Here is a 27,362-nt window from a genome sequence, read left to right as displayed (position 1 = left end):
ATTTTACCCATTTACTTTTGATAATTCTTTCACAAATTTTTGCTATTGTACTTGTTAGAGAGACTGGTCTATAGTTGGTAGGGTCTTCTTTATTTCCTCCTTTATATATAGGTACAATATTTGCTTTTTTCCAATCTTCTGGAACTTTTCCTTCTTTCAAGGAACTATTTATTATGCTATGTATTTTGTCTGCCAGTTCATTTCTGCATTCTTTCAAAATCCAGTTTGTTATTTATCTGGTCCATGCGATTTTCTAACATCAAGATTACGCAAGTGTTTCATTATTTCATTCTTTGTTACTTCTATTTCTTTCATAGGGGGGACTTTCTCCTTCCATTCGATCTCTTCCGGTTGTATATTCTCCCTTGTAAACACTGATTTAAAATGCTTGTTCATAATTTCTGCCATTTCTATTTCCTCTGTGTATTCAACTCCTTGTCTTAATTTCTCCAAATCTTGTTTGTTTTTCAGTTTGTTGTTTACAAATCTGTAGAATAGTTTTGGTTGATCTTTACATTTTTCTATGACATCTTTTTCATATTTTCTCTTTTCCTCTCTGCACGCTTGTACATATTCATTTCTATAAAAAGTATATATTTTCCATTTTTCAGGTCTTTTGTCTTTCTTCCATTTGGTCCAAGCTTTGTCTCTTTTGTCTTTTAACTCCCTACAACTTTTGTTGTACCAGCACTTTACATATTCTTTTTCTTGTTTTTGTCTTGGGACATACTTTTCCACTCCTTTTTTATAAATTTTTGTCAAAATATTCCATTTCTCTTCTACTGTTGTATCTTATTTGTGTATTCTTTCCCAGTTTTCATTTTGAAAGAATTCTCTTATTTTATCAAAAATTGTTTTTTCATACATCAATCTTCCTTTTCTATATTGTTCATTTCTTTTCATGTATTTTTTCTCATTTAGTTCTAGTTCTATCAATATGTGGTCACTTTTACTTATTGGTGCCTGGTATTCTATCTTTTCCACTATTTCAGGTGGGGCACTTTTTGCATGTGAATTTTCTTTTACGTTTAGAGAAGTTCATCAACTGGTATGCGGGAAGTTTGCTACAATAGTAGTGGATCCACCCACTACAGTCGTCACAGTGGATGGTGTGGCTCATGTGATCCTTACAACCAAATTCACCACAATAAGCTGCATTGTTTAGACTGTTGTGTAGCACCATGTGTATTTAGTCATTGTACTTTATTTTCATGACAACATTTTCTGTTCTATGTCCATAACACTTATTCTCTATTATCTTTTACTTATTTCACTCATTTGTTATACTAAATATAATATGCAAATAGAAACTCTATGGTCTCTAAGGTCACTTATTCATTGCTTGTCACTTTATACATTTCATATTGATGGGACTCATCCAGACAGGTTCTCTCATGACAGTGAATGATATCAGGGAGATTAAAGTCAGGAAAAGTAGTTGGGAAGAGGATACAAAGGAGGAGGAAAGAGCGGGGAGGAGGGGGAGGAGGAGGAGGAGGAGGAGGAGGAGGAGGAGGAGGAGGCGGCTTAGACAAGGGGAGAGCAGGGATGAGGAGGAGGCTTGGAAGATGCAGTGGAGGCCTCAGTCATCCATAACCATTTACTTGTCAGGCAAGGTGGGTCTGGAAGGAGAGGGAAAGGGGGATCAGAGATGTTCAGCTCTATGTTTTTCCTTTTTTGCTATTATAGTTTCAGCATTAAACCATGGTGATTGATTCATTACAATATTTTCTTTTTCTGTGATAGGACAAATATTATCATATTCTTTTTTTTGAAGTCTCATTATATAACTTTGTGTAACAACATACACATTCTTTCAGCCTAGTATTATGTGTACAGAGACCATTTATCTTTCCATTTATTTAATTCATTATCCTATTTATTATCACATTGGTTGCATGGATTTTTTTCTCTATTTTTTTTTTTTTTTTTTTTAACATCCAAATTAATGGGAATTTCAAACCTCACTAGCTTATGAACAGGCGAAATAGTATTAACTTCTTCAACAAATACATTGTTAATAGGACTATGTTCCATATCACAGAGAACAAGGTCTAAAATATGTCCAGTAGTTGAGGTGCTCTCTACTCTGTTCTCTAACTGAAACATGTCCATCAATTCTTTGAAAACATTAGCATCACGGTTTCCAGGATCATCAATCCAAAAATTAAAATCCCCACAAGTGAAAGTACTGAATTTGCATTTACAATATCAGCAGTTTCCATATATATATCCTGAAATTGTTTATAAATACATTACAATGAATATGTGGAGGTTTATATACAATAATGAATAAAAAAAATTCTGCCACCATGTTCAGAACTTACTTGAGCAAGTTCAAAGCTTTCAGTATACTGTATTTTTTGGACCATAAGGCACGGGCAAAATCCTTAAAATCGGCCGAAATTGGGTGGTGCGCCTTATCGTGAGGTGCACATTATGTGTGGCTTCATTGCAAAAAAATGCCTCGGACAGTGACATACTATTTTCACACGTTTCGTAGCTAGCCTGCCGACGGCGACAGTGCATAGGCCTAGCAAAAGTTACAACCAAGTTATAACCAAGATGCATGTATCTTGACAAGAAAATTGCGAAAACTTCGACAGTTTTCGAGTCCATGCCACCGCATTCATTCACGCTATCATGGCTATGACATGATAGCGTCCACAACACAGACAGCCATTTTGCATTGGTCTAGTCTCGCTCCACTCAGACTGTAGTCATTTTGGTATTTTTTTAGTTTCGACCATGGGCGCAATATAGCAATAGAAAATTAATTATTAGTTTTGTAAATTAAAATGTGTCAATGTAATATGCAATTTTGTGGGCGGAAATGAAAAAAAAAAAAAAAACTTGCTACAAGCAAATATGCTGATGAACGAATTCGGTAGCTTAGGAACTTTGTATACCCCGCAAGCTGAGAGAGTGGTTGAAAAGCCCGCCAACATCTCTCACGACAACAACGAGGACGAGCCGGATGACATTTAATTTGCAGGTAACGATTTATTAAACACAGGTTAGGTTAGGTTAGGTTAGGTTAGACGAATTTATCACCCTTTCATTTCTTCGACGTCGGCATCTATCATAACAAACATGGCGTACCATTCGTCCGACAAGACTTTGTTACTTACGAAATCTGTTTTAGTACCTTTTTTGTTTTTTATTCCCGCTCACAAAATTGCATATTACATTGATACATTATAATTTACAAAATTAATAATCAATTTTCTATTGCTATATTACACCCATGGTCAACACTAAAAATTTACATTCATTTGAAATCTTGTGTTTTTAAGTGAATAGAGAATTCCGGGAATAAAACTGCTAATGTTGGTTTTATTCTCCACAATTCCCGTAACATGTTTATGTTGTTTTTTAGGGATATTGGCAGGGCAGACTGTCCATGGAGGTGGTCTGATTTCACTGACCAAAATGAAAAAATATATAACTTATTTTTGTAATTTTGCTAAATCCCAACCGATTTTTCTCATTCAACAACGAAACTGTTCAGTTCTGAATGCACTCACATATGCATGATTATCCGATGATGAGACTAGCTGCGCCTTATGGTCAGGTGCGCCCTATGTAAGGACGAGGAATAGCAAATTACGGGTGTGCCTTATGGTACGAAGCACCTTATGGTCCGAAAAATACAGTACGTACTTTTTTTAAACAAATTTTATATAAAAACTCCAACACCACCACCACCACCTCTTCTACCAGTCCTGGGGACTGACACTAAAGTGTGTGTATCAGGTGTCATTTCACATACTTTAGCTGTGTCCATTTCACAAAACAATGTTTCAGCTATCCCACTTTGGACTCTTTCCAACAGATTGTATATTTACAAATCCACATTTTATTGAACTATGTTTGTGCATCAGTATTCTTTATGACATTTACCATCTCATTTCTCAGCGTTCGACAACATTTTCTGTCACCAACAGTGTGGTTTGTTTCTGGATATTTAGATCTCACACAGTTTATGCATTTCTTGACAGTTGCAGTGCATTAATCAGATGTGTCTCTCTCCAAAATATTTACAGAATGGTTCTTCATTATTTACCTTAGTTGTACAGAATTTTTCTGTGTCCATACCTTTGGCAATAATAAGTATTTACCCAGAATCTATCTTTCACGTTATAGACTCCCCAGTCTAACTTGATCCTATCTCCTTTATCACAAATCAATTTTCTAATATCAGGATCACGTCTCAGAATATAATCTACTCTATTTCCAGCTGCTGGTTTAATAAAAACGTGAGCTATTTTATGTTCCACGTCAACAACATCCTTCAAAAAATTGTTTCTCTTAATCATAGTATTTATTACCTCATCTTTGGACTCATCTTTATACACATTACAAATAATGATTTTAGGACTCAATTTTTTGTTTTTTACATTCTTCATTGTTAAATCATTCACTGCATTTAATTTCATCATGGCTTCATTCATCTCATCCGCAGATGAAAAATTAATCACAATCTTCTTATCTGAAAATCTCATATCCGTAATCTGTATACCTTTCAAAGCATTTGCTACCTCCACCTTTTTCTCTCTTATTTCTGATTTATCAGTTGACTCAACAATGACTAAATTCTTCTTCTCAACTGGCTACACCACTGTTTCTATTAGATCTGCATGTCAGCCACAGAAACTCTCCTAGTGCTTCTACACAATCGGTAATCTTCTTTTCTGACGTTTTCATTTTATCTTCCATTACTACATAAAAATCCTCCTGGATTTTCATCTTAAATTCTACTCCACAAGAATCATGTGGCCAGTTTACAGTTTAACTTAGGAATATTAGTTAACTTCATGCCCTTTAAGCCCACACATTTTATGTGCACCAAATTTTTGCAAAAAGTACATCTTATCCAGTCTGAAGTTTTCCTTTTTCCATTTCCATAAATATCACATATTGCCTTTTCTGCCATTTTGGTGTGATTTAACACATCTTAAAACTCCCTAGAGTGTGGAAATACCAGAGCACACAGAGCAACAAGAAAGTTAATGTATGAAATTAATGGACTACAGGAGTCCCTCAAATAACGCGGATTCGAATAACACGGATTCAATCATACGCGGATTTTATTTCAAAACCATCTCAAATGTAGAGAACCGTTTTAAAATTCGCGCCGAGTCGGGCACGCATACGCACACACGCGGCAACATCACAAACATTTGTGGTGACTGCTTTCTATTTTACCATATACAGTCGATCCTCATATAACGCGGTCATTATGTACACTGAGAACTGCTCAAACAAGGGTGTGGGGCGAGGGGATAGCCGTGGGTGGCTGCCTACGGTTATGTGTCAGCGTACGGGTACTAAGGCAGGAGGGAGGGAGGGGAGGAGAGGGGGAGTAGGGGGTGGTAGGGGGGTAGCCAACTAGCTTTAACTTGTCACTTCCACCACCTGCACCGTGCTATCGTGAAATTTTACCGCCCTAACCTGTTGAAGTGTAATGTTTCTTTCATTTGGAACACAACTAATAAGTCTGATAATGACTGCACTTGTCGTGTCTTAATTTCTCTTATGAGGTTCTTGTTGTTACTGGCAGTGGTGGTTTAGATAAAAAACTGACATATACACGCTTACACATGAGTAGACACGCACACAGACACGTGTTAGACAACCAGTGTATGTTGTGAATGTGTGTGCGTGTACACACAAATACGAACACAGACACACGCACGTACATGCTTACTTGTACATGTGAACACACATACACACATGCACGCACACACACTGGAGTTACCGACACTGGAGCAAAGAAGAGAGAGAGGTGACCTATTGACCATCTACAGAATCATGAAAGGCACAGAGATACTTGATAGAGAGGACTTACTTAACTGGGACAAGAGAAACACAAGAGGACATGGAAACAAAATCAAAAAACATAGCTATAGAAGAGAACTGAAGAAAAACAGTTTTTCACATAGAGTTTTGAACACTTGGAACAAACTGGATAATGAAATAGTATGTGCAAAAACCATTCATGAGTTTAAATGCAAACTAGACACTGCGAGATACAATGGCAGGACACCACGAGCATAGCTCCCCTTCCCGCAAAATACAACTAGGTAAATATACACACACACCACACACACATACATACGCCACATACACACACATATACATATGCCACATACACACACACATGTGTATACCCCACATACACACACATATGTATATACGCCACATACGCATATACGCCACATACACACACATGTATATACGCACAAACACATACATATGCCACAAACGCCACATACACACGTACACACACATGGAACAAGTTAGATGAGAAAGTGGTGTGTGCAAAAACAATACATGAATTTAAAAATAGTTTAGATAAAATAAGATATGAAGACGGGACACCATGAGCACAGCTCCCCTTCCCATAAAATACAACTAGGTAAATACACACACTTTTGTCGGATGGACGGCGAGGATTAGAGTTCTGAAGAAAAAGTGAAATATTTGTGGACCTCAACGCAAAGGAAATACCTATTGTATTTACAGGGAAGGGGATAACTCGTGGTGTGCGAAAGTGAGGAAAAAGGAGAAGGGGAGGGATTACTGAGGGAAATGGAAGGAAATGAGGAAGGGGTAGATTCGGTCCAAGAGGCCAGACGTCTTGTAAACAAACGGAGGACCGATGATTTTGGTGATGAGATTAACAAAAATGTAAAGATTAGAAATATAGATAAGAGCAGCACATTGGAAGTTGAGGATAATAATTTCCAGGGATTTAATGAGGGTGGGCGGGATACCAACCTCCCCCGATTGACAAGACTAGAGGAGAAACTTGATAAGATGATCGAACATCGGGAAGACAGGTTCGGTAACGTAACCAACATTGCGCAGAGAATTGAAAGATTGGAAGAACTAGAGAAGGCGAACAAAAATTTAACTAATGAAATAGAAAAATTAAAAAGACAGTTAAAAGAGGTAAAAGAGGAGAATGAAGAATTAAAGAGGAATAATAAAGACAATAAAGAGGCCATAGCAAAAGAAGCACAGGGTTGGAAAAAAATCCAGGAAAAGAGTAAAGTTGCATTTACTGACATAATTAAACAGCAAATGAAAGAACAAACTGAAGACTCAGTTATCAAAGTGATGAGACAGAAGGAGAATATAGTAAGAGACTTAGCAGATAAAAAGATATGTATAATTATGTTAGGAATGGAAGAGAAACATAACCTAGATAGAACTTCAAGAATCAGTGAGGAAAAAGAAAAAGTAAGCAGTTTACTAGAATTAGTTTAGGAAGATGAACCTGAAATGAAACAAATTAAAGAGATGTTTAGGCTCGGAAAATATAGTACAGATAAGACCAGACCAATTAAGATTAAATTCAGGTCACAAACAACAGCAGAGAATATCTTAGCAAAAACAGGGAAGCTAGCAGCAAGTGAACAATATAAAAAGGTATGGATAAAAAGAGAAATGAATAAAGAGGAAAGAGAGGAAGAAAAAATGAAAAGGAAAAAAGCTAAAGAAAAAAACGAGAACAGAACGGAGTCAGAAAAAGAAGAATTCTACTGGAGAGTAGTGAATATGAAATTGAGGAAATGGACCATAACAGAGAGAAACAAAAAAGAAACAGAGAATACAATGGAAATAACAGAAAGTTAAGAGTGTCCTACACAAATATAGATGGATTAATAACAGGACTGAATGAACTGAACGAGTATCTGAAGGAAAAAGTTCCGGACATAATGGGAATTGTAGAGACAAAATTAAAAGGTCCACTACCACCCAACAGCATAGGACACAATGCATATAATTATTGGATTAGAAACAGAGAGATAAAACAAGGGAGTGGAGTTATGTTCCTGACTAAGAAGGATATAAACGTGAAGAGTGTCACATATGGAAAGAATACAGTAGAGATGATTATGATAGAAGTAGAAGACAGAGATAAGAAGAGCAGAAAGTTTGTAATAAACTACGTGCCCCCAAAAACAGCCTTGTGGGAAGAGAGTGAACATAAAAGTATGTTAGAAGACACAAGAATAACATTAAACAAGATAATGGACGATGGAGGAAGAATAGTTATGATGGGCGACTTTAATTGCAAAGAAATCTGCTGGGAAGAGATGACCGTAAAGGGTGGAGAAGACTCATGGGGAAATGTTCTTGTTGAGATGATTATTGACCCCACAATGACACAATGGATTCAAGAGAACACAAGGTATAGAAATGAAGAAGAACCATCGAGAATAGACCTAATAATCACATCAGAACCTGAAATAGTGGAAAAGATAGAATACCAGGCACCAATAAGTGACCACATATTGATAGAACTAGAACTAAATGAGAAAAAATACATGAAAAGAAATGAACAATATAGAAAAGGAAGATTGATGTATGAATTTTTTTTTTTTTATAAAATAAGAGAATTCTTTCAAAATGAAAACTGGGAAAGAATACACAAATAAGATACAACAGTAGAAGAGAAATGGAATATTTTGACAAAAATTTATAAAAAAGGAGTGGAAAAGTATGTCCCAAGACAAAAACAAGAAAAAGAATATGTAAAGTGCTGGTACAACAAAAGCTGTAAAGTGTTAAAAGACAAAAGAGACAAAGCTTGGACCAAATGGAAGAAAGACAAAGGACCTGAAAAATGGAAAATATATACTTTTTATAGAAATGAATATGTACAAGCTTGCAGAGAGGAAAAGAGAAAATATGAAAAAGATGTCATAGAAAAATGTAAAGATCAACCAAAACTATTCTACAGATTTGTAAACAACAAACTGAAAAACAAACAAGATTTGGAGAAATTAAGACAAGGAGTTGAATACACAGAGGAAATAGAAATGGCAGAAATTATGAACAGGCATTTTAAATCAGTGTTTACAAGGGAGAATATACAACCGGAAGAGATCGAATGGAAGGAGAAAGTCCCCCCTATGAAAGAAATAGAAGTAACAAAGAATGAAATAATGAAACACTTGAGTAATCTTGATGTTAGAAAATCGCATGGACCAGATGAAATAGCAAACTGGATTTTGAAAGAATGCAGAAATGAACTGGCAGACAAAATACATAGCATAATAAATAGTTCCTTGAAAGAAGGAAAAGTTCCAGAAGATTGGAAAAAAGCAAATATAGTACCTATATATAAAGGAGGAAATAAATAAGACCCTACCAACTATAGACCAGTCTCTCTAACAAGTACAATAGCAAAAATTTGTGAAAGAATTATCAAAAGTAAATGGATAAAATATATAGAAAAAAAACAGCGTGCTAAATCCAAGGCAATTTGGGTTCAGACAAGGACGATCACTCATCACTAATTTAATATGTTTCTATTCAAGGCTAATAGATATAATACAAGAAAGAGATGGATGGGCTGATTGTGCATTTCTAGACCTAAGTTGCTTAAGAAAATAGAAACTGAAGGAGGAATACAGGGCAAACTGCTTAAATGGATGGAAGACTTTTTGCAAGAAAGAAAAATGATAGTAGTGATAAGAGACAAACACTCAAAATGGGATGACGTAATAAGCGGTGTTCCACAAGGAACAGTTCTTGCTCCAAAAATGTTTGCTATATATATTAATGATATGGATGAAGAAATTGAAAGTTATATGAGCTTCTTTGCAGATGATGCAAAACTATTAAAAAAAAGTGAACACTGAAGAAGATTGTGAGTCACTACAGAGTGATCTAAATAAAGTATGGGAATGGAGTAGGAAGTGGGAGATGGAGTTCAACATTAAAAAGTGTAGTATAATGGAATTTGAAAAAAGCAAAACCAGAATAACAGGATCATATAAATTGGGAGAAGAAGGAATAAAAAAAGTAGAAAATGAGAAGGACCTGGGAGTCATTGTTATGAATAATATGTCACCTGAGAAACATATAAATAAGATTTTTGGAGAAACTTATAATTTAATAAGAACAATCAAAGTGGCATTTACATACCTGGATGAAGAAATGGTGAAGAAAATTCTAACCACTCTGATAAGACCAAGATTGGAATATGCAGCAACGATGTGGTCACCAAGTACAAAAAAATGTATAAAAAAACTTGAAAGAATACAAAGAGCAATTACAAAATTGGCACCAACACTCTCAAAACTATCATATGAAGAGAGACTAGCAAAACTTGAACTACAGACACTAGAGCAAAGAAGAGAGAGAGGAGATTTGATAGCTATTTACAGAATCATGAAAGGCATAGAAATTATTGATTGAGAGAATCTGATAAAATGGGATGATAGAAATACAAGAGGGCACGGAAAGAAAATCAAGAAAGACAGCTATAGAAGAGATCTAAAAAAGAACAGCTTTCCTCACAGAGTAATAGACAGTTGGAACAAGTTAGATGAGAAAGTGGTGTGTGCAAAAACAATACATGAATTTAAAAATAGTTTAGATAAAATGAGATATGAAGACGGGACAGCACGAGCATAGCTCCCCTTCCCGTAAAATACAACTAGGTAAATACACACACATACACATACACATACATACGGTTCTCGGTATTTAATATGGAAAGTCAGCATGCGCGGATTTCATCATACGTGGTAATTTCAGGAACTTAACCTCCGCATTATTTGAGGGACTCCTGTATTAACAGAAGTTGCCAATCTAACGGAAGTTAATTGATCCATTACTGTTTTTCAAAATTAACTTCAATGTTAATCTGTCAATGAAATTTTTAACTTCATTAATTAACTATTAACGAATTAATGGACTGGTGCCCAGCTCATTTAAAGTTATAACTATTCTAATGATGTCCATTTCCAAGTACATCTTTATCACCTATTGCACAAGTCCATTCTACCACTCTACCCTATGTATGCTAGTGAATTACAGAATTATTTTATTTCACTTTTCTATCAAATATGCAACTTCAATCTATTACATACATACATATACCAAAGGCTTTTTTCCCCCTTATAAGGGAGGTAGCCAAAAAACAAAGGGATAAAAACCACTCCCACCCATTCCATCCCTATCATACTCCACTCCCCTCCCTTTTATCTTGGCACCTCCTGGATGACGGGTCATCCCTGTGTCTCACCACCGCACTGGGTCAGAAGCAATGTCACAAGACACAGCACATCCATAGCAAGGCCGCTTCATTAAATCAGCGACCCCCCCCTCTCCGTCCCCTCATGCAGAAAAGGAGAAGACAGGAAGAAATCCCTTTGGGCTGCGTCAAATTATTTCTCAGACATACTACTTCAACCCCTATCCCCCACCCATTCCACCTCATGCATCACAGCATCATCCATATACAACCATTCTCCATTCACCCCTGTCTTCTGTCCTCTAGTGTTCTTCCTCAACAGACATTCCCCTCTTTCCCAAAGCCCCTTTTACACCATCCATCAATCTATCACACTTTTTTATTTTTTCTTTGCTTCAACTGGTTTATTATTTAATTGTTATCATTCATCTATAACAAACTAGGTTTAGAATTATCAAAAATATTTTGTCTTTTCCTACCTTCACATACTGCCCTCTGACTGTCTCTTTTAAGCAGTGATATTTCTCCAACAGTGCAAACTCCTCCCCCAGACAGAAGGAGAGAGCCTGCCTCTACCCATGTCTCATTTAACAGTGCATCTTTCCACACCCAAGGGAGGAGTGAGTTAATGGAAGAATGTAGAACCGAGCGTGGAGCAAACTTCTTAGCATAGTGGAGGAGCTGCGATATGAGTAGGTCATTACTTCCAACTGCCAAAACAGAAAGACCTTTGGGCGAAGATGCTGGGATTGTGCCAGAAAATACTGCTGCTTTGCTTGGCAGGTTTGTCTGTAAGGTAGTTAAGAATTAAAGTAATGAATTATGATGCTTTCCATCTTGATCTATTGAATATACATGACACTTAGAAGAAAAGCATAATTTACTATATGCACATCAAAAGTGAATACACACACAAACACACGAGCATAATTTTGACTACCAAAGATAACTTCTTTCCAATCCCATATATCACAAACACCTGCTACAAATATCTATTATCCATGAATGTGACATTCAGTTTCTTACTTTTAACTGAAATTCCCCTGCTCATCAGTTTCATTGCAAAAACAACTCTCACTCCCTTGTTTTAATATGAAAGATCTCCCACTGATCTACTTCATTATATACACCTGGTCCACACATGCCCTCCCCGTCCTTAATTTTTACTTCTTCATATACAATGTGTGATACTATAATACAGAATACTACTAACCCCACAGGAGGCAAGAGAAAGTAGAAGAGCCATTTTGAGCTTGTGGAAAGATCCAGCAATGGAGACTGAAGACCCAAACATGTATGCCAGAGTAAGAACAAAGGACCATGGCGAACTCTGCCTGTCCTCAAGAAGGCACCTGAAACAAAGTACTCCATACTATCTACTTCTTAAACAATTGGTATCAAAATTTATTAATGGTGGTTAGAAGTGTCAATTTGGTCTGCACATAACAGATGATGGTATTATACCACAACCTTTTCCTTGAGGGAGAGAGCTCATATATTCATGTTTATATGTCTACAAAAAGAAGCTAAAGATCATACAGTATGCAACTTAAACCATAAGAATAAGTGTATTATCTTAGAGAAAAAAAAAAAAAAAAAAAAAAAAGCAGAACGTCTGACTAAATCAGTCTCGGCCATGTGATTACAAGTGGTCCTCAAGCTATGCCGGAGGTCCTTCCATGGTAATTATTTTCCCTTTTCTTTGCTACACTGCCATCAGAAGAGTCTGCCCTACAATTGGAGGCCACAACAAAAGGCAAGTCCCCCCCCCCAAAAAAAAAACAACAACAACGAATGATTAGCAGCAATTCAAAATTGCATTTCCTTCCTTGGTCAATCGTTGCATGGCGATGTACTCCCCCATTCTTACCAATTGGTTCTTTGTACTGTTATTATAACAAATAAATAAATAAATGAAAATAAAATCAGCTAGGCGGAGTGTACAGGGACAAGCACTGGCAGCGTCGTAACCACAATATTGACGTTAGTAAAGAACGTCTATAGATAGTCTATAGTCTAAATACTCATGTTAAGGGTGGCATTAAATTAAGACAGGCGACGCGAGTAATAAATATTGGCAGATGTAGTATATATTCTCTTCCTCCATAACATGTGATACCAACACTAAGTTTGACTTTAGCCACTGTAGTGAGTGCAGTGCCGTATAATGAGTGCTCATTTTGCGTATTTATTTTCATCAATGGATAAAAAGAAGCTCATATCACAACATTGCATAAAGCAAACACTGCCACATGATACTGTTGGTGTTTGTCAAAGACGAATTCGATCTTTGTTAAAGAGATACAGATATTGTGGTAGTAAGGATCTGCTAGTTCGTGGCCGTTTAGCTATGAAAACGCCATATACAACAATGTTTTCAAGAGTTACCCCATATATTCACCTCATTCTCGGTTTTCCTCTGAAGTTCACTCCATCTATCTGTTTTCCACACTTTTTGTGAATACTCACTGTTTCCACATACTCAAACTACCACAACCAGGGCCGGATTCACATGTAGTGCGGCTCTGGGCCCTGAAAGTATGCAGGGCCCTGTCGGGCTCACCCAACCACCCCATTTAAAATATCGTCCCATTTTTCATGAAACGTGCTGTCAGCTACCTCGGAGTTTCTTTACAGTCACAGTGCCGCTTGGCGCTCAGCCACAGTCAGCTAATTACGCCTACTCGTTTTCTTGATCATAATACACAAAAAAAAAGTGCTTACACTAGTGTGATGGAGCTGGCGCGGGGCCCCTACGTGCGCGGGGCACTGGGCCACGGCCCTATTGGCCCTGCCCTAAATCCGGCCATGACAACAGCCCTCTTTGATCGACCTTTCTTTCCACTCTCACGCACCTCACATATTCTATTCTGGCCAGTGCCGAACTATCTAGTTTGGGGAATATTTCTGTAGCATTGAAGTTTATAAGATAAACATTTTTTGCAATAAGACATTCTGAGGTATAGTGCTATTTGTATAGGTGCCGGAGCTCTGGAGGGCCTAACATAAGCCTGCCATCCCAATCATGTAATATTACTAACTTATCAATGTAATACTAATATTTTCCTGCTGCCATCAACCGGTACCCACAAGCCATCACCCCCTTATCCTCTCTCCCTTTCTCCACCCCACCGGCCACCGGACACTGCCCACATGCAGAGGTGCTGGAGCAGCGCACCGGCGAGTTCCGGCAGTACTGCACCTCTGCTTTTATTTCATTAATCCCAAGAAACTCTAGGTACGAGGCAGTCCAGCTCCCTCCTGGTAGAAGGGCAGAATCTATCCTCCTCAAGATCCGTCTTGGATGTTGTTGTGGGAGGCAAGTGTTACACACGGAGAGAGACAATCATGAGCTCTGCGAACTTTGTGGGAATGCGGTGCGCCCCTCCACCACTACCTAATACTGTAGAATGCAGTAGTGCTGGGCAAATACCGCTATTTTCAGTACCAGAATTACCGGTAAAAAACAACGCCGTTGCCGGGATTACCGGCACTTTACCGGTAAAAGACTCGTGAGGCACTAGTGACGTCCCAAGTTCGAGTCGCCTTTATGACTTTAAAGAAATTTCATCCTACTATGGTGTGAAGTCACAACTCAAGTTTTGTAACGTCATCACTATACAAATCCTGCCTGCATCACGAACGGGCGATGAAAGCACCAACCTACCCCACATGCCTACCGGTGCCATAGGCAAAATGTTAAGGAAAAAAAAAATATATATATATATATATATATATATATATATATATATATATATATATATATATATATGTATATATAATATGGGTCTTTTCCGTTTAGCGACACGCAGAATTTTTCGATGAAACTTTCACAATTAATATAGTTTCGTATGCTGATTACAAAAATAACATTATTTATTTATTTATTTATCTATTTACTTTTTTTGGGGGGAAATTAAAGTGCCGAAAAAAACGGTTTTAATGGTAAAATTTTACCGAGACCTTAGCAGTACATACTCGCTTAATGGTAAAAGTTTACCGGTAAATTAGCGGGACACTGGTCCTGTCAGACTCAGTACCACCAAGCCGAGACGCACATACTCGCTTAATGGTAAAAGTTTACCGGTAAATTAGCGGGACACTGGGCCCGTCAGTACCACCAAGCTGAGACGCGCTTACCGAGTCCTTAGCGGTACATACTCGCTTAATGGTAAAAGTTTACCGGTACATTAGCGAGATACTGGTCCCGTCACTCAGTACCACCAAGCCGATACGCGCTTACCGCTCTCTGAGTGTTATGGTATAGCTTATCGGTTAACGGAACCTTTACGGTACCATAATTTTTACCGGTAAAGTATCGTTAAGGATATTACCGGTTTTACCGGTACCTGCCTACCACTAGAATGCAGAGCCACATCAGGGGTGACGTGGTAATTCGCCGTCTCCCCTTCCAAGGCAAACCTCAGCTTCTTAGGGGCTCACCTGGCGCCGTCTGAGGTTGAGGAATGCCCTCCCTTCCTGATCACCTATGGGCACTCCAACTCCTATCAGTAGCAACACATGGACACCACCACCTGTTACATATGTGAACTGTTTCGGACCGCAGCAAAATGATAATGATAATAATAATAGAATAAATAAATGAATAAATAAATAAAAAATAAATAAATAATAATAAACAATTATAGTAATAATAATAATAATAATAATAATAATAAATCAAAAATAGATCAAATAAAAATAAATAGATAAATAAAATAAAGTAAACACCATTACAAAATGAATCACAATGGCAAAAGCCGACAAGACTGTGAGAATAAACACCTTGTGAGATCGAAACCTTTATTAGTACTACGTTTCGCTTGTTACAGCTTTTTCAAGTACAGACATGACACACACTCTGAGCACATATAAGCGATGAAAATACTTACACCAAAGTCACCCAGGCGAAAGTGGACGTCGAGACAAGTAACTTCCTTAAGGCAGCCAGGAGGATTCTTAGGAAATCAGAAACTGGTAAGTGTTTACTTCACCTCCTGCCAAACCTCCCACGTCCAGCCACCCTGTATGGGCTCCCAAAAAAACCCACAAGCCCAATATACCCATGAGACCAATTACATCAGGGATCGGGAGTGCGCCACACAAACTGGCAGGTGCGCTGGCCAAACATTTGTCTCGCCTTTTGGGTACCATCAGCGGTGCTCATTTGAAACACTCAGGGGACCTATTGAATAGAATTAAGGACGTTCCTGTTCGCAACAAAAAGCTGGCCAGCCTGGATGTGACCTCGTTATTCACCCGTGTCCCGACCCTTAAAGCGATTGACCTCCTTAGGGCTAAAATCACTAGTTCCCACACTGACCTCCCTATTCCCCCCAATGACTTTGTGGATTTAGTACAGCTTTGTGTCCAATTTAATTACTTCAAATTCCAGGACCAGTATTTTCACCAAAGTTTTGGCATGGCCATGGGCTCTCCTTTGAGCGCTGTCCTTGCCAACCTGTTCATGGAATTTTTAGAAGCAGGGCCTTTCTCAGATATCGTTCCTGGCAACGTAGTATGGCTTCGCTATGTGGATGACATACTATTAATTTCCCCCAGACGGTTTGACATCCCCAAACTCCAAGCGGCTCTGAACGAGGTTGAGTCATCCATCCAGTTCACCTTGGAGGAAGAAATTAACGATTCCCTTCCATTTTTGGATACCCTTATTATCAAACATGATAATTTTTTAAAATTTACAGTCTACAGGAAACCAACCAATAAGGACGATTTGACTCACTTCCTATCCCACCATGACCTCAGTATTAAAAAAGGTGTAGTCATAGGTTTCTACCTCAGAGCTCTCAGAATTTGTAGCCCTGAATTCTTAGAGGACGAGTTTAGGCACATAAAGGAGGTTTTTCATAAATCAAAATATCCAGAGTGCATCATCCACCAGTGTAAGAAAAAGGCACTCAAAATAATGGAAGGGCGGGAACCAACAAAAGATCCAGCTAGGAGGCTTATCCTTCCAGCCAGCAGCGTCACCGCCACCCTCACCCGGACACTTGGGCGTTGCAACATTCAGGTAGTGGGCCAGTCCAGCAGAACTATCAAAGAGCTTTCAAGAAGGAATGACAGCCAGGACGAGATGTGGGGAAAAAAACGCTGGTGTCTACCGCATACCCTGTGCTGGATGTGATAAAGTATACATCGGCGAGACTTCCCGTGACCTGAAGACCCGGATCCGGGAGCATCGCTACGATTCCCGGAACAACATCACCACCAACGCCTGTGTTATCCACCGGAACACCAACGACCACCTGATGGATTGGGATAACGCAGAACTTCTGTTTAGTGAACCAGATAGGATGAGGAGAAAATGCCTCGAAGCGGCCGCCATTCAAAGCTTCAAAACCATTGAGCAGAACAGAGGCATGTTTAACATCGCCCCTCCTATAATCCATCTGTTACCCGCATTAAATAAATGTATGAAATGTCCCCCTTAGTCCACTTCAACAAACTGTCCGAAATGTCCTCCTTTGTCTCCACCAAGTCCCACCCGTCCCCCTCCTCCCCCTCCACCTACCACCCACCCCTCCCTGATAACCTCTCCCAGTTCCTTCCCTGTTGGCTTATATGTGCTCAGAGTGTGTGTCATGTCTGTACTTGAAAAAGCTGTAACAAGCGAAACGTAGTACTAATAAAGGTTTCGATCTCACAAGGTGTTTATTCTCACAACCATTACAAAAGGTGAAGAACATAACCGACCTACAACCTGAGAAACACATACTAACCTGAGTGCTGGTGACAGGCAAGAAGGAGCACGAAGTGGAGGAACGGGATGAACATTGATAACCTCCATCGAAGGGAGAGCTCGGCCTTTGGGGGTCGCCACAATGATGGTGACATCTAGAGGTTCTCCTAAATTCACTTCTGACATCAATTCATCTAGGTTATGAGAACAAGTGAACACTCGGGAGTGCTGTGTGCTTCGATTAGAATGGCCAATGTTACGAATTTAGAATGTATCCTTACTATATATATATCGCATGCCTGGCACGCGATCCAATATACTAAATCAGAGACAATTTGGATTTAGATAGGGAAGATCATGTGGCATATATTTGATCTGTTATTACTCAAGACTACTAGATATAATACAGGAAAGGAACGGATGGGCTGATTGTGCTTTCCTAGACCTACAAAAAGCTTTTAACAAATTACCACACAAAAAACTATTAAGAAAACTGGAAACCATTGGAGGGATACAAAGTAAACTACTGAAATGGATGGAGAACTTCTTGCATGGAAGAAAAATGATAGTAGTGCTCAGAAATAAGAGTTCTACTTGGGAAGAGGTGACTAGTGGAATTCTACAAGGATCAGTATTGGCTCCAATAATGTTTGCTATTTGTGTGAATGATATGGACGAGGGTGTGGAATGTTACATTAGCTTCTTTGCAGATGACGCAAAACTGTTGAAGCAAGTGAGTACTGAAACGGATTGTGATTCGCTGCAGAGAGGTCTGAACAGAGTTTGGGAATTGAGTCAGAAGTGGGAAGTAGACTTCAACATTAAGAAATGTAGTATAATGGAATTTGGGAAAAGTAAAAAGAAATCAGGACAATATAAAACTGGTGCAAAGGAAATGAAGAAAGTGGGATCTGAAAAAGACCTGGGAGTAATCATCACAAAGGACATGTCCCCTGATAAACAGATTAAAAAAATTGTCGGAGAAACCTACAACTTGCTAAGATCAATAAAAGTGGTTTTTACTTACTTGGATGAAGAAATGGTAAAGAAAATACTAGTCACACTGATAAGGTCAAAATTGGAGTATGCAGCAACACTATGGTCACCCAGTAATAAAGTCAATATAAAGAAAATTGAGGGAATCCTGACAGCAACTACGAAGATGGCCCAAACACTATCAAAACTGTCATATGAAGAGAGATTGTCAAAACTAGAATTGCCGACTCTGGAACAAAGGAGAGAAAGAGGTGACTTGTTGACTATCTACAGAATCATGAGAGGTATGGAAGTCCTTGATAGAGAAGACTTCCTAAATTGGGATAAGATAAATACAAGGGGGCATGGAAGGAAGCACAAAAAGGATAGTTATAAAAGAGACCTGAAAAAGAACAGCTTTCACCCCAGAGTGGTGGATGTATGGAACTAGATGAAACAATAGTGTGTGCAAAAGCCATACAAAAATTTAAGAGCAAATTAGATATGTCGAAAAACAAAGACGGGATTCACGAGCGTAGCTCCCCTTCCCGTAAGATACAACTAGGTAAATACATGTATACAAGAAGGTACCCGACAGGCACTAGCCTTTGGCAATACCTCCAATATTACTAACCTCCACATTTCCTAATCATAAACATTTGACTCAGACAATGCAACACATCACAACAACGTACATCACGCCACCGCCCAACAAGTACATAGTGTCACCAGACAGTTCATTAACCTTTTCCGTAAACCTACCAAGCTACATATATGTAACTACAATACATACACCATTTCATGACACATAAATCAATATTACTAAACCCATTGCAATATAACTAACACACATATATTATTATCCCAAACATATTACCTATCTGACAACCCACGCCTGACATACATGGATCGGCATATCCTCCTATATAAACGAGCGACTGCGTCGCCAGAACGAGAGGAGACTCGGTAGGGAAGACATTACCCCAGGGAGATTATATCCCAATCTTTTATTACCTCAAATACCTGGTTAAATAAATATAGATTCTAACATGGGTTTTACGTTGTCCCGCTCTCCCATTGTATAATAAAACTAACGGCTACATATTGGTGTGCAGCGGTGGTGGCAGCCCGCTGCCTCTTGACCCCGCCGGTACCCGACTAAAACTGCCGTCTCCTGCCAGGTCTGCCGACTGCCAGGTCCTCCTCACACCTCCGAAAATAAGCCGCTTGTCCACGACTAGCCACGCCTATCAGGTCTACCGTCTACCAGCTCGCCTGCCCACCAGCTCGACTGCCGTCATTGCCCACCAGGTCTGCCGACTGCCAGGTCGTCTACCGTCTGCCAGCCTCCCTGCCCACCAGCTCGACTATCGTAATTGCCTGACCAGGTCTAACGACTGCCACAGGTGTAACTTGCAATTGTAGCTATTTTGAAGAGAGATCGCTCGCACTGCCAGAGTAGCCAAAACCTAACGGCTATATATTGGTGTGCAGCGGTGGTGGCAGCCCACCCCTCCTTACGCCCTCCGAAGAAAGACCGCCGTCCGAAGAGAGACCGTCGTCAAAAGAGAAACAGCCGTATGAGTAGGAGAGACCTTCCAGTTACACGACTACCAACGTTACCCCTCCGTAGCATGTCTGAGTAGGAGAGAGCGCCCGGTTACACAACTACCCGCGCTAACCCCCCCCCCCGTAGCGTGTCTTAGTAGCCATTCACAGGTTATACAACTAGAATCGTCAGCCCAGAGCAATGATTCCCAGCAACGCAACCTCAAGACTTTATTCAACTCAACACATAACCGCATCAAAATCCAATCAAGTCACAAGAACTCCCAGTACAACACATCGAAGCCAAGCATCAATCAAACCCAGCGCATCTGTTTCAAGACTTCAATCATGTCCCCGTAATCCAACCCAGAAAAAAATCGAGGCAATTGCCCAGAAGACTTCATTCAGCCCCGCGCATCTACCACCTTCCCACGTGCCTACATGGCATTTACTCGACAACCAACCTCAAAGGGACACAAAAGAAGAACAAACAGAAGGCCTACTGACCTTAACGAGGCTGTTTGTGTTTACTATACTAAGCTACAGTTAAGAAAACAGGGTAACTAGGCGATAGAAGATGAACTAACACTACTGCTACCACTAACCTATCCAATTACAATTAAATGCCTCGCCAGCCATCGGGCAGAGCCGTCCGACACGCAACCTCAGCAAATGCATTGCGCACCATTCCGTAAGTAATACTACTCAATCATTCCCCTACTTCTAGAACGAAGCCAGGCGACTCCAATAGGGACCCAGGACCAGCGCACTGACTTCAGGGTCAGCATTTCCAAGCGACTCCATTCAGCATGCCTCCCAGCGAGCGTCACGTCAGTACCGTCTACACACCACCCCTCCACACCGTCCCCTCCGAGCGACGATTGCAACCTCTACCCACTCCAGCACCCTAACCCACATCATTAGTCATCATGAGTACCAAACATAACTGTAAGAGGCCGGTAGATAGAGGTAGACATTTAAGGTAGATCGGAGTAGATCGAGGGGATAGAAGGACTGGTAGGAAACTTTATAGTCTTTTTATTAGGATGTTATGATACAACGGTCGACGGCCGACAGGCGACAAGGATAGCTGAGTCAAACTGGCGCCTTGTATATGTAACATAATGCGGGGTGTCGCCTGGTGGTTGCGATATTGTTTTGTCTTTTAACTGTTAGCGGACAAGCCATTTTTTGTTACGACATAATGCTTACGTGGTGATATCGTTTAGAAGAGTATAACAGCCTCTCTAATTGGAGAAAAAGGTGGAGGAGAAAAATCATTGGTGCAGAAAGGAAAAGTCACGCCCTTAAGGTGTGGCACTTGTTTGAGAAGTAAAAGACTATTGGATGAATGAAAAAGTGATGTCAGAACGAAGGTGGCTTGACGTAATGTAGAGAGTTCCGGGTGGGATTCTCGAGGTATACTTATTGAGACCAAGAAGCATCAGAAAAACTACACCTATTTCATTCACCCCTCAAGAATAACTTCTAGAACAAAGAGAATAGAAACGCTCTGAAAGGAGAGACACCTACTAATTTGCTATGAAATTTCTAGATCTTTACGTACGGAACCTGACAGGAAATTCGCATTGGCCAGAGGCTGACCTCGACCCTCCACCCCCCTCCACCGCCGTGACCCTTTGAAAGGACCAGGAACTTCGCGTCGGTCAAGCGTAGCCGACGGGAGTGAACTCAACACAGCAAGGACCAGGTGGAAATCGGCCACGTTTCTCTAACCACCTCCGCCCACCCCACCTCCTCCCTCCGCCCGAGACACGCCACGAAGAAACTGCAACGTAAATCAAATTCGGACAGCTAGCACCAACTTCTTCAAAGCACCGTGAGTCTCTAGTTACCCGACAGTGCATCTGGATATTACATTAAATCCATATAGATTTACGTTACATAAAGTACCCTGATTCCCAAATTTCTACACATAACTATACAAATATGTATATACATTCAATTAGATAGAAAGATACAATCTAATAAGTACATACACATACAGGAGAAACAATTTTTAACTAATGCACCGCCAATTCTTAAAATCAACATAACTAAAACACTCAACAGATTCGACATTCATAAGACGTAAATTAAAAAATACACATCCAAATATTCAAATCCACACAGATCTACCAAAATAACTGTAAGTATAGATTCCAATATATCAACTCAACCAACAACTACATGTAATCAAGCCCATAACTATACATACTACCAAATATTATGTAAACATATGAATTCTCAAAAAATATAGAAATCAATAATTAATACCAAAAATCTCCCAGTGTATTTTTTACACAATATACTTCCAATATATTTTCAAATGCATCCCATATAATATAAAAGACAATACACCTCTCAAGTACAAACCACAATACTAAGACACACTAACCATAATATCAACCCTGCCATTATGTATATCTATATAATAAATATATTTCTTGTTAATTATAACAACTAAATATCACATTAACTTCAGATTAACATACCCACCAAATATGCACAACTCAGCAAATTCTACCCCCACCTCAACCGCCCCAAGGCAGACTCACATGCAGTCACCCAACGCCAACACATAAGAGAATAAAATAAACAAAGGAAAACACAACGACAAAATCCCAATGAACAAAACCAACACATAAAGCAGAAACCATGTATTTTCACTAAATATTCCACGAGATGCAAGACGTCGTGCGCTTCTAAAGGTTAACATAACAGTCTTTTCTACCTTCCTTCAAATCGTGACAGCCCAGAAATAATAGTGTATGCATTCACAAGATACAGGTCTTTAAGTTTCTAAACATATCTGTACCATATTACATTAGATGGCAAAATATTAGGCAATAAATCTCTTTTGAAAAACTCCATATATAGATTACTTAAAACCGGAGACAGACAATTCCCCATAGCCATACCAAATGTTTGTTTGTAAAACTTCCCATTAAACTCAAATTTCGAGTCAACAACACATAACATGATTAAACTAATAATTGTATGAGAAGGAAGTATAAGATCATATTTCTTTAATTCTTTTTCAAGAAAATTTAACAAGTCAAAAACCGGAACTCGAGTAAAAAGACTTGTTATATCAAAGCTAACCAATTTGAAGTCAAAGGAGATATTGTGTACAAGTAGTTTGTCTTTCAAATCAACATTAATATTTTGCTATCTAATGTAATATGGTACAGATATGTTGACGACATATTATGTATTTGGCCTTGTGATAAACCGGTGGCTGAGTTTGTGTTAAAGTTAAATAGTTCGGTTCCGTCTATAAAATTCACATTTGAGACAGAAGAGAACAACACATTGCCTTTTTTAGATGTAAGTATTCATCGATGTGGTAGATATTTTAGATTTAATGTCTACAGAAAACCAACTAATGTTCTCTCATATATTCATTTCTATTCATACCACATAAAAATACGAAGTTATTTGTTTTTTTCTTCTATGTTTTTGAGAGCGTTTAGAGTATGTTCTCCTGAGTATCTTGAAGATGAAGTAAAATTTGTTTATAAGATTGGTCAAAAATTAAAATATCCAAAACATCTGATGGATAGAGCACAAGAAAAAGCCAGAAGAACATATTTTAACACCTCTCAAGTAAACGAATTTGAATTGAAGAACATTTTAGCAATTCCATATCATGAAAATTTTATTACCCTTCCTCAAATATTTAAAAGCTTTGGTATTCAGGTGATATTTAATAACAACAATATTGTTAAGAACTATCTTATTAGGAATTCTTCAAATGAAAAAGAAGGATGTATCTACAATATACCTTGTAAAGTGTGTGATTTTAAAGTACATAGGCCAAACAGGAAAAGATTTAAACAAAAGGATTAGTCAACATAAATACAACATAAGAACTGGTCAAATGTCAAGCGGACTTTTCGTCCACCAAAAAGAGCTCTCCCATAGTATTGACTGGGAAAACACAAAAGTTATTACATCATGTCATAATATTGTAGAAAGGAACATAATTGAGTCATGTCACATTAAAAATAGTTTTGAAAATAATTTGAATTTAAGCTTAGGTTTGTATAAATTAGATAATTTTATCATTAAAAAGATTGTAAATAATTCTTCTGGAATCGGATGACATTGGACCTTTCCCAGTTTCTCTACCTCCATGTACATATTGTGACCTTTGGTCATTTTTTGTATCCTTTGTACCCTGATGATGTCTTGAATAGACGAAAACGTTCGGTATTCATTTCTTTTATTTTCCAAGTGGTTTATGCAAGTATTGTTGTCACGCGTGCTTAGTGATTTGTTTTGCATATATATATATACATATACTGTATATATATTAATATTATATATAGGCAGAATATTTTCTCTTATGCATATCTCACTGAAAGTGATAGCTAGTTGTACACTTGTTATTTTCTAAAGAGTATTTTCATGGTTTACTATGGACTTATTCTTTTTGAAAGGAGGTTTATTACTTCACTGTAGGTAGCCATTACTGCTAGATTGCGATTTCGGGTACAAGAGCTTTCTTCAATAGATTGGGATATTCTTTCCGATGAATAATGTGATGATATTTCATTTTATATGTTAGTGTTCATAATTGTTTTTCACTGGGGGGAGGTTACTGGATAACTGGGAGGGGTTGCCGGACGGTGGCGGGTTGTCATATGCTTGGGAGAGCCTCCGGCTTCAGATTGTGATGAAATGTCGCATGTTTGGTTTTGTGGTGTTTACTCCCATACTTAGGTTTGTGGTATTTTTCCCCACATTTGGGTTTGTGGCGGTTTGTCACATGCTTGGGAGGGCCTTAACCCTTTCCATACGATGGTGACTACATAGGCGTCATGAGGCCTGAGAGGGTATATGGGGATACCTGCATCGGTGTCTTGATTATATTTATTTTGTAGTTGTACCTGAATGACTCCCATATTCTGTGAACTGGCTTGATCATGTTTTCTGTGGTTATTAGTATTCAGAGTGAAAGAAGTCGAATAATACAGCTGGAACTTTATATTTTTAACACGAGTAGTGATGCACCATCAGATCATCGTACATCAAGCAGCTGATGCTGCCCACGAGAATTTGACTTGTAATAAAGAGGTTAAGATCATCTGTTTGTATGCTTAGGTATGGATTCAACACTGATATATAATAATAAGATTGAGAGGCGTCCATCATCTGCACATATATCCAATATCTCTGTGTTTCCTTCTGGCATATTTCTAGTTAAGTAGTTTTTTAAGGCTTCTGATGTAAGATGGTATGAAAGGCGATGGGATAACCTCATTGTCGTCATGCCAATAGAGGTGGAAGGTAGGGTTTCACAGTTCCCTCGGATACATTTGAACCTGTAGATGACATGTGACTTCTGAAGTTCCTTTATTTCTTGGTTGGGGATGTTCTTAAGTAGGAGGTAGCTTGTTTTCTTGGTCTTATAATAAATTACTAAGTTAAGTAATTTCTCTGGGTTGAATAGTTTGATGTTTTTCTTGACATTTTTTATTTTTTTATTATGTGTTCTTCTATATAAGCCTGTGGTGAACGGAGTTCCCCACATGTGCTTCTACGCAGTATTTCGGCTTGTAATATCGCCGTTGCAGTAGGGAGCGAGACAATAAGTGTAAATATGAGGGGACAGACAGCTGGCCTTCTGCCTCATAGTACATATGTGTAGGTTAAGGAAATATTATGGCTGTACTACATGTATTTGTATCCGTAGGAAAGCACAATTTTGGGATACGCACGGCAACCCTGCCTCAGCCAGAGGGGCGCTACTTTTCGGTACGCCCCGCGAGTACTTAAGGCGGGTGTGAGGTCAGGTCAAGGTCAGTATCCTTCTAAGGCTCGGCCGGCCTACTCGCGTGTGTATACCAGTGTCTTGAAAATAAAAGTGCGGAACCGAAACCGACTGTCAATCTTCCCCGGTGTCACTAGCTCAGTAACAGCACAGTTACATTGGTGAACCCGGAGTCTTGACTCGTCACCCAGCCCTGTCGGTTTTTTGTTTCTGGCACATTTCGACACAGCCGCCATACGCAATGTCCGTCCAACTTCCACCATTCCATTACGACGTCGGCCTCTGGCTCGCACACATTGACGCCTGTTGGCCCACAAACGATGCCCAAGTGACCGCGCAGTATAAGTTCCGGCTAACCGTCGCGGCCCTCCCAGCGCAGATTCCGGCGCGAATTTCCACCCTCCTCACCAATTCCCCACCACTGACCCGTACGACACCCTCAAAAAGGCGCTCATTCAAGCGTGCGGGAGGACTAAAGACTTAGCCATGGAAGAACTCCATAACATCACCTACGACGGCGGCAGGCCCTCAGTCTTCCTGGAGCGCATGAAGGACCTCAATCGGACGGCAGGAAACCCGATGTCCGATGACTTAGTGATGTTTCGCCATAAACAATTATTGCCACCGCACGTAAGGGCGCCCCTTACGGTCCTAGACTTTTCCGACATAAATGACTACGCGAAAAAGGCCGACAAGATTTTCCACGCCCTCGCTCCGCAGGACGTGGCACCAGGATACGTGCCCCCCGGACCAGTGTCCAGTAACCTTTCGACTGCGAGTGCTCGTGTGTATAACGTAGTCAACAGTGAGACTAATCGTGTGTAGTGCAAATTCGTGTGATTCCACTGACGCTAGCGCGCGTGACAGTACGCCTCGACCTTCACCGACGAACACCTTAGACGCGCGCTTAGCGCGTGTTGAGGGCATGCTAGAGAAGCTCGTCCTAGCAGGGGCGCGCGCGATCCAACTCCTCCTCCGCGTCGACGTGCGTATTGTTTCTACCACACCACGTTTGGCCACAGGGCTAGAAACTGCAGCTCTCCATGCACCTGGTTCGAGCAACAGCCATGGTCTCGGGGGACGGGAAACGCAGCAAGCGGGAGGCGCTAGTCCCTCCCACTTCCACGCAGGCTATGCCGACGACTTCTCCCTCAGGCCGACGTCCCAACCACCCTCGCTCGTCCCAGGCACACAGTCGCGTCCTATTGCGCGTAAAGGATACGGCTATTGGCTTTCATTTCCTTGTCGACACAGGGGCCGTGGTCAGCGTCATCCTGCCCGCCAGGACGCATGCACTTACGGCGTACGACCTCTTAGCTGCCAACGGCACTCCAATTGTATTTCGCCCCTTCCGCAAAAGG

General features: G+C 39.6%; 1 protein-coding gene across 2 annotated transcripts in view; it reads right to left on the bottom strand.

Annotated features, from left to right (window-relative positions):
• The window catches only part of LOC143029157 (minichromosome maintenance domain-containing protein 2-like), a 134,653-nt gene that overhangs the window by 70,555 nt on the left and 36,736 nt on the right, over nucleotides 1–27,362 (bottom strand). For both annotated transcript variants that reach the window (XR_012966773.1, XM_076191635.1), the window contains exons 8-10: nucleotides 17,740–17,893; nucleotides 12,213–12,351; nucleotides 11,479–11,788 (exon numbers count right to left, since the gene is read on the bottom strand). Coding sequence is in view for 1 of the 2 variants with exons in the window: in XM_076191635.1 (XP_076047750.1) it covers nucleotides 11,479–11,788; nucleotides 12,213–12,351; nucleotides 17,740–17,893 (603 nt within the window). In the remaining variant the exon portion in view is untranslated. The remainder of the gene's footprint in view (nucleotides 1–11,478; nucleotides 11,789–12,212; nucleotides 12,352–17,739; nucleotides 17,894–27,362) is intronic.

This window comes from Oratosquilla oratoria, chromosome 10, assembly GCF_046742065.1.
Source record: "Oratosquilla oratoria isolate Oo_2021 chromosome 10, ASM4674206v1, whole genome shotgun sequence".
Classification (NCBI taxonomy): Eukaryota; Metazoa; Arthropoda; class Malacostraca; order Stomatopoda; family Squillidae; genus Oratosquilla; species Oratosquilla oratoria.
This window is presented reverse-complemented; position numbering and strand designations above follow the sequence as displayed.